Genomic DNA, 8,605 nt, shown 5'->3' on the forward strand with positions numbered 1-8,605 from the left:
CCTGATTGGTCCTCTGGTCAGGTGACAGCCAGGCTCACTGAACTTGTTAACCCTTTACAGTCAAAAGAGACATGAAGTACTCCTGTTCTATTAACCTTTAACTATCTGCTTATGATAGGGCCCTTTGATGAGATACTCCCCTCCGGTTCCAGACCTATGAGCTACCACCATCCCAACATCTCCCTGAGCGGTAAAGCCCTGTGAGGGGGACCCCCGCTGTCTCTATCACTGCCACTCAGAACACTCTATAGGGCTAGCAAGCAAGACTTCTCCACCTAGAGAGCCCTCTTAATGCCTGCTTCTGGGCAAATGGATCCTACCCCACCCAAAGATAAGCAGTAGCAGTAGGCTAGAGAATAGGAAGGCCCTAGGCCTTCTGAAAGGTGAATGACAGCTGTGATCTGGGGTCCTCTGCTCCCTGCTGCACTGGAACAGCAGCAGTGGTTCCCACTACTATAGCTTCAGACTCATGCAAGTGGCCCCCTCCATCACCAACCAAAACAGAGGCACAGATCTGAAAGGATCAGGGTTACTGGAGCCCCTAGGGGGCATGCCTTGTGCCACAGGTCACCTTAAATCAGCCCTGGGCCCCTGGTAACAGCCTTTGATTAATTTTGGCTCTGCCTCAGCTCAAGTTCCCAGGGTCTTCTACAACACTATTTCTTGTTCTCTGGTAATTTATTAAACTAGCTTGTCCTTAATGTCCCAGCTTTTCTCATCACACACAGTTTCTTCACTTTGTATAACACAGAAGGATATTTCTAATTTCCCAGTGGAGACTCTTTTGAAAATGAACTCAAAAGCCCTGTGTTAAAACTTTGCATGATGTCACCACATTGTACATGAAACAAGTTACATTAACTCTTGCTGGAGCTGATAAGCATACTTACAGGAACATTTAGCTATCTTCCACCTACACTCTAGTAAAGCATTCTTGAAAGACCGTTTGCTAAGGTTTAGGTGTCATCTGAATAATTTACTCTTAACTGTCATAAGCATGTGTGCTTAGTTGAACCTTTAGTACCACAATATAACTTGTTAGGGACAAGAACCTGAGAGCTAATAATGAAAAAGGAATGTAAAAACATTAAACTGATTATTTTTTTAATTGAGCTCTGTGTAATAAGACTTAATATACCCACCAAATCTGTTTCAGAAATCTATTTCCCCAACTCAAAAATAAAATAAAATAAAATAAAATCTTCTGAGCAGATGAATCAAACACCTAATGACATTTTCACTGGAAATAGTTTGCAAAACTTTATAAGAATATTTATGTGTAAATTATTGCCCAAGAACCTGAGGCTTCTCTGTAGTGCCACTAGAACAGATAATAAGGTGACATGCAATAAAGTCTTGCAAACTCAAGCTAAGAAATCAAATGTCTGTTAACCTGTTAGTGGGAAACGTGTTTCTTCAAACCATGTTACAAATTGCTTACAATGCTTTAATTTCTCCATTTGAAGAAAGATCACACAAAGTAATATGCTCACAACAAGTGATGCTGTTGTGATGCTCACAACAGGTTCATAGTTGTAGATGTTCCCCTCTAAGAATTTAAGTCTAATGATTATATTCCATGAGACAGTGCACATGATTTTTCTTCAACTTGAACTCAGATTTCTGTGTTCATCCAGTGGGAGAGCATTGCTCTTAATACTGAATCTAGCTGTATGGCTGCAAGTGTAGCCATACCCTAAGGGGGGGAAGGATGGAGAACCACCACTTGGAAGCAGCTCTGAAAAAATTATTTGCTCTCCACAAAAGATGGTTTCACTGATACACTACTTATCAGTCTGTAATGAGAGATCAGATGTCTAACTGCACGTTCAGTTTCTTTTCAAAGTGGTATTTTCAATACCACATCAACAATGTTTATGAAGGATGTTTATTTCCAAATAAATATTATCAGGCAGAAAAAGTGCTTGAAACTGCTTTCACCTGTTAATTATGCAAAAATGCTGAGATGAGTTTAGGACATTCATTTCCAGCATTATATGTGCAATGTTCAGCACAGAATGCATCCCTAGCACTCTTATCTACAGTGGTCATTAGCACCATCTCTCTCTCACTCTCTTCTTCCTGCTTGAACCATCTGTTCATATCCCCAGCAAAAACGCGTGGGGGTGGGGAGAGATAAACGTAAGTGGGAAATTGGGAAGTTAGGAGCCTCCTGCATAGGAGCCCTTTATGCTAACTCATTAAATTAATACTCATATTTGAGGGCAAGAACAATTAGAACCGAGTTTATTTGCCTTTCCACGGCATGTTAAATCTTGTACATTTTGCTGTGCTCCATTGCTGGGGGTGGGGGAAATCAGAGTAACAGAGGGGGAATTCCTGTTGCACCGTAGAACAAGCGGTCTGTAGACTCTTGCTACCACTCATAAAGCTGCTAGAACACAGGAAAGAAGCAGGAAATCCCCCTTAGTGCAGAATAAAATATTTGGGGTGACGTATTACTCTGAAATACAACTCACACTCACTTGCTGTGAAAGCATCCCCACTGCAAGCGGTGTGCGGAAGTACCCCCCAGTGTCTCGATTTTACACACACACACACACACACACACACACACAGAGAGGTCTTTTAGTTTCAGTGACACTTGTTCTAGTTACCAGCATCATCATTATTAATTACTGTTATTATTACACTGTGTAATTACAGAACTGCAAAGACTTACCCCTGTAATTGTTTCCAGGCTTGTAAAATTCAGGATCGCCTTCAACTCTCAGGCTAAATTCATTATATCCCTCTCTTCTGGTGCCTTGGGCTCGCAGAATCCGGCTGCAATAGCCTTCTGATTTCGTGGCTTTCTCTAAGGTTTCATCAAAGAAACCCAGCGCCACTAAGGGAAAAGTCAAAGCCAGAAAGTGCAAAACGAAGGGTTGTAAATGAAGTCCCATCCTAGGTGCTCCCAACAACTTTTTGTGGTGCTGCGGCGGATCACAACATGAACAGGTTGGAAAGGATGGCTAGGAAATACCCCCCCACCCCCTTGTCTCTGGAGAAAACAAGCAAGCCTCTGACAAAGCCGCAGCCTCTGTCAGTTTTACCCTGCTAGTTCTCCCCAGCATGGGGAGAAAGAGAGAGAGGCTGAAAGCTGCGAGATCCGAGGGAGGGAGAGAGGGAGGGAGGGAGAGGGAGCGAGCAGCGAGCTCTGATCTTGCCCAGATCCCGAAGTGAAGTGCTGTTTTGTTTCAGAGCTTGTGATTAGCAGCTCGGCAATGTTTACTTAGCAGAGCTGCATTCACAGGGTTTGGTGAAATAGCAGAGCACGGGGGACGCTGCTGTCTCCAAGACATCCAAAGGAGGGGAGAGCTTCAACTGGATGGACTGAGCTAACAGACTCGAAATTAATCACCCACATTCCTGCCAAAGTCTATAGTTACTGAAGGGATAAAAAGGCTCAAAGAATTTCCTGATTCCCCCCAACACCACTTTTCTTCAAACCACCAGACACTGCAAACATTTATCGAGTTCAGCGCAGCAACAGCCACATACTCCCTGAAGATTTGAAAAGCAAAGGGAGGCTGGGCTGCAGTTTCTTAAGTGCAAACTTTATCAGGGCCATGTATGTGAGCGATATGGGTAGAGGGATATGCCAGAAGTAGTTGATTAATTTCTACACCAAATCCTCATCCCGCAACTGTATATTTTATATACATGCACTCACTGGCAAATTCTGACTTCAATATCCATTTGGTGAATAGAGGGGCTCTTAAATAGATGGACTATCCACAAAAGAGCGGCTCCACACACACAGAGATGTTTCAGGATTTACTGCAGGCTGAAATTAGCTTTATAGTAGTGGTGTGGTAGGGCCAAGAGGGTGCTGCCAAGATGTAGCCCCATTGTACCAAGTACTGCACCTACCTATAGGAAGGGACACAGTCTATGCCCAAGAATAGCATACAGACTGAATAAAGGTTTTGCACATGCAGAACTGAGGAACAGAAAGGCACAATGTACAAAGGCACATTTTACACATGGTGACTTACCCAAGGTCACACTGCAGGTCTGTGGCAGTTCTTCTCCTGAGTCATGGGCCAGTACCTCAACTACATGACTTTCCCTCCTCAGGAAAAGGCAAACAAACCAACTCACCAGACTCATGTCATGTGTCTGAATCATTCTCATGCCACCATATGTTGCATAAGGCACAAACAAGGCTCTGCCATCCCTCTCTCTCCTGGGCCAATTTATTTGGCATGCACTGGGTGAGCAAGGTTATAGCAAGCTCAGCGAATGATATGTTAGGCATGGTCTTGTCTAAAGACAACTTCCAATGGGGCCAAGGATCCATAATATTGACTTTCCAATATATCAAAGTCGATGTGGTTGGCATCAGATCTCAAATAGTTCCCAATGAATGAAACAACAAAGGGGTGTCCTGTAAAGAACATTTCTTGACTGCTGTCTCTTCCTTCTTCTTTCCTCCATGCAGACACAGTCTCCTTGCAGAATCCTTTGTTTACCTCAAAATGTGGGGAAACTCTTCATCCAATTTCAGTTCACAATAGTGTTAAAAAGGGGATTCCATTTTGGAGGTTGACCCCAGATAATTAGTCTGCATAGAATAGGGGACAGCTACCTCAGTAACCCTGTTGGGATGTTAGCCTAGCAGATTCAGGCTGGAAGTAGGAACCCTGGAAAAGTAAAGCCTCAGCTGGAGAGTAGTGTGTCCAGTTCTGGGCACCACACTTGGCAACAGATGTGGACAAATTGGAGAAAGTCCAGGGGACAGCAACAACTATTAAAAGTCTAGAAATCATGACCTTCAAGGAAAGATTGAAATAAGTGGGATTAGTCTGGAAAAGAGAAGACTGGGCGGGGACATGATAACAGTCATCAAGCATGTTATAAAGAGGAGGGTGATAAAGTATTCTCCTTAAATTGTCTGTTGATAGGACAGGACGAGAAGTAATAGGCTTTAATTGCAGCAAGAGAGATTTAGGTCTGATATACTTTCTAACCAGAAGGCTAGTTAAGCACTGGAACAAATTACCTAAGGAGATTGTGGAATCTCTGTCATTGGAGGCGTTTCAGAACAAATTAGATGAACACCTGTCAGGGATGGCCTCTAGGTAATATGTAGTCCTGCCTCAGTAGAGGGGACAGGACTAGGTGACCTGTCAAGGGCCCTTCCAGTGCTACATGCTATGATTAGGTGTCCAAATCCCACCAAATTCCAGAAATTGGGAAAAGGTTCATAAAGAGCTACAAAAATAATTCAAAATCTGGAAATTCTGACTTCTAGTGAGACACTATTTGGTTTATTCAAGAAAGTTAAAAGTTGACTTGATCATGCTCTATATGGGGATCGAATAGAAAAAGGCATAAGAGGATCTAGCAGTTGCAAGCTCCCTAATAGACAAATACAGACTAGAAATAAGAAGTAAATATTTTTTAAAGTGAGAATGATTACAACTTACACAGAAGTGTGGTAGTCTCCATCTCTTGCAGATAATAAATAAAAGCCTGATGTCTTTCTAAAAGATATGCTATAGCTCAAACAGAAGTTATTGTCTTGATACAGAGCTTACTGGGTGAGGGTCTTTGGCCTGTGTTATGCAGGTGGGTGGGGGTCAGACTAGATGATCACAGTGGTTCCTTGTGGCCTTAATTAATAGCTGTGAAGCCCCAACCTCAGTGAATAGGCCATTGGTAACTGGATAGTTGTAAGTTGTAAATACACAATCTACCTCTCTTGATTTCAATGAATTAATAGAAATTTAGTATTTAAATTTTTCCTGTTTTTTTTTTAAATGTCCTCCTTACAGGACCAAGTGTCTAAGCCTCACAAATGTACATGAGGCCCCAGCAGCGCTCATTAGCTACACAAGCAGGCAGCCAACAGCTGAGGTGGTTCACCTTGCAGCTCTGGAGGGGAAGCCACATGGGTGCTCTGGTTTGGACAAGAACACATGCTGTGAAAACAGAGAATGCCTCTCTGACATTCATTCTTAGCTCATTTTTATCCACCTCAGATTTTAATAGCTCATTTCCATGAAAAGTGATCTCTGTCCAGAACAGCTGTTAGTTAGGTGACCAGGAGAAAAAGGGACCTGGGCCACAGCTTTATACTAGTTTGGTCCAAGATGTGCCAGAAGCAAATCTAGTGGGAAGTCCTACCAGGAGCAATTGGGACAGAAAGGCACCTACATATTCACAACCTAAGCACTTCCAGGACTTAGAGAGTTCAATGATCAACCACTATAATGTTAACCATTCCTCCCTTAATTTATTCAGGGATGATGGAGTGCACCTGATGAGGTAGAAAATTTACGTTTTCCAAATTTAATGGGCTATTGGGTCAGTTTCTTAATAACTGGCAGAAGGAAGTGGTGTGTGTGAGAGTGAGATTAATCCCAGGTGCCCCCCTCCACCCCATGGTAAGTGTCCTCTGTGGACCTGTTTAGTAGCAGATGCCAGTTTCTGGATCCCCAGCCCAAGTTCAGAGTTGGAAGTCATTTGGCTGGGACTTCTTGTTGAGGGCCAGCTGATAGTATAGGCTCGTCAGGATTCACATATGGACCCTGATCCTTTGCATCCAGAAAGATTTGTTAGATATTAAGCTCATTTGTGTGGCGTGTTTTATGATATTGTTTACAGTGACTAGCACAGTGGGACCATGGTGTAGGACTAGGGACCTGCTGTGATACATCAAGTATAAATAATAATAAATAGACCAGTGAGAATAACAGATTTTTGGTTTGCTGTCTGAACCAAAAATTAAAAAAAAATGTTTGAGGTAAAATGAAATGTGTCATTTGATCTGAATAAAAAAGTTTTGTCTAGAAAATGTCCAAACAAAATGTTTCAATATTTTTGCAATGTTGGATTTTCTTTCCTTTCCAACCAAGAAAATTTGGTGAATTTGCATGAATTCGCACAATGTTTTGGACAACCCATATCTGCATTTTTTAGTGTAAAAAGCCTTGTCTTAAAAATTTGATTTAGCTCTAACAACAGGTGGCTAGGTGGTTTCTGGCAGTTTGAGTTGGGTTGGGTTGGATTAGAAGTAGCAGGTGCTGGGTAGTCTCCATCCATAAACTTCTGGGGCATTGGCAGCAAAAACTTTTGGAATTGCATTGAACCACTTACTGCAAGCTAGTTCAGTAAAGGGTAAGTTTCCTACCCCCAATGTTCGTGTTTGTTTATGCATTGTTGTAGCCATGTCAGAAGAAAAGCTCTATGTAAGCTCGAAAGCTTGTTTCTCTCACCAATACAAGATATGACCTCACCCACCTGATCTCTCATGTTTGTTTAGATCAGGGGTGGGCAAATTATGGCCCACGGGCCACATCCGGCCCTCAGCTCCTGCCAGGGTCGGGGGCTGGCCCCATTCTGGTGCTCCAGCTGGTTCCCAGGAAGCAGCTGGCATAACCCCTCTCCAGCTCCTACATAGTACATGGAGGTGTGGCCAGGTGGCTCTGCATGCTGCTCCATTTGTAGGCACCACCCCCACAGCTCCCATTGGCTGGGAACCATGGCCAATGGGAGCTGCGGGGGTGGTGCCTGCAGACGTGGTAGCACACAGAGCCACCTGGCCACACTTCGGAGATGGAAGGGGGACATGCTTCTGGGAGCTGCTTGCAGTGAGCGCCACCTGGAACCTGCACCCCTGAGCCTCCCCTCGCACTCCAACCCCCTGCCACAGCCTTGATTCCCCCTCCCACCCTCCGAATCCTTCGATCTCAGCCCAGAGTCCCCTCCTGTACCCCAAGCCCCTCATCCCCAGCCCCATCGCAACGTCTGCACACACATGCATCCCTGTGCTTCAACAGCCTGCCTCATCCCTGATCCCCCTCCCACCCTCTGAACCCATTGGTCCCAGCCTGGAGCACCCTCCTGCACCCCAAACCCCTCATCCCTGGCCCCACGCCAGAGCCCGCACCAGCAGCCGGAGCTGTCACCCCTTCCCTACCCCCAATTTGGTAAATATTCATGGCCCACCATATAATTTCCATACTCCAATGTGGCCCTCAGGCCAAAACGTTTGCCTACCTCTGGTTTAGATTGTAGATCATGTTAACTCTTAACTTTACAAGAGGGTGTTGTATTCATTTGACTGTTATGTTCAGGTCAGTAATTTTTGAGTGTCCCAGGACAGTAATAGGGTTAACGAAAACATCCATATTTCCTCTTTAGACCAGCACAACTCACAGGTACTTCATACAAGTCTGTCTGTCAGATTTATCAGTTGATGAAAACAAGCTAATACACAACTGACAATGTGACAAGATAAAGTCCCCACTGCCAAAAAAGGTTTGGGAATTTGCTGCCTTCTCATACTTGATTTTCCCTTTCTTTTGTTCAGCTTGGCTTCAAAAGCAATTATCTGGCTTGAAATCATTACAGGCAACAACCAGATACATTTCTATTCAATTCGTCTTTGTTCTGAAGCCAGGTTTTTGCTTCTAACTTGATGCTCCTGTGAGGATTTCAGCTTAAACATTTAGTCCTCTTCAGCAATAATTTGGTTCTAATACAGTACCAAAGTAGAACTAATTAAAAGTTAATTAATTCATCACCATCCATTAGATCATTAACCTTACAATACATTATATATTGTTGCTTTCTTCTCCCTGAACTGGCCTGG

At 43.7% G+C, this 8,605-nt stretch overlaps 1 protein-coding gene across 1 annotated transcript in view; it reads right to left on the bottom strand.

Annotated features, from left to right (window-relative positions):
* The window catches only part of SPON1 (spondin 1), a 353,533-nt gene extending 350,323 nt beyond the window's left edge, over nucleotides 1–3,210 (bottom strand). Inside the window, exon 1 of the mRNA XM_050955987.1 lies at nucleotides 2,684–3,210. Coding sequence (XP_050811944.1) covers nucleotides 2,684–2,906 — 223 coding nt within the window. The 5' untranslated portion in view covers nucleotides 2,907–3,210. The remainder of the gene's footprint in view (nucleotides 1–2,683) is intronic.
* Nucleotides 3,211–8,605: the final 5,395 nt, after the last annotated feature.

Source organism: Gopherus flavomarginatus, chromosome 5, assembly GCF_025201925.1.
Source record: "Gopherus flavomarginatus isolate rGopFla2 chromosome 5, rGopFla2.mat.asm, whole genome shotgun sequence".
NCBI classification, from domain to species: domain Eukaryota; kingdom Metazoa; phylum Chordata; order Testudines; family Testudinidae; genus Gopherus; species Gopherus flavomarginatus.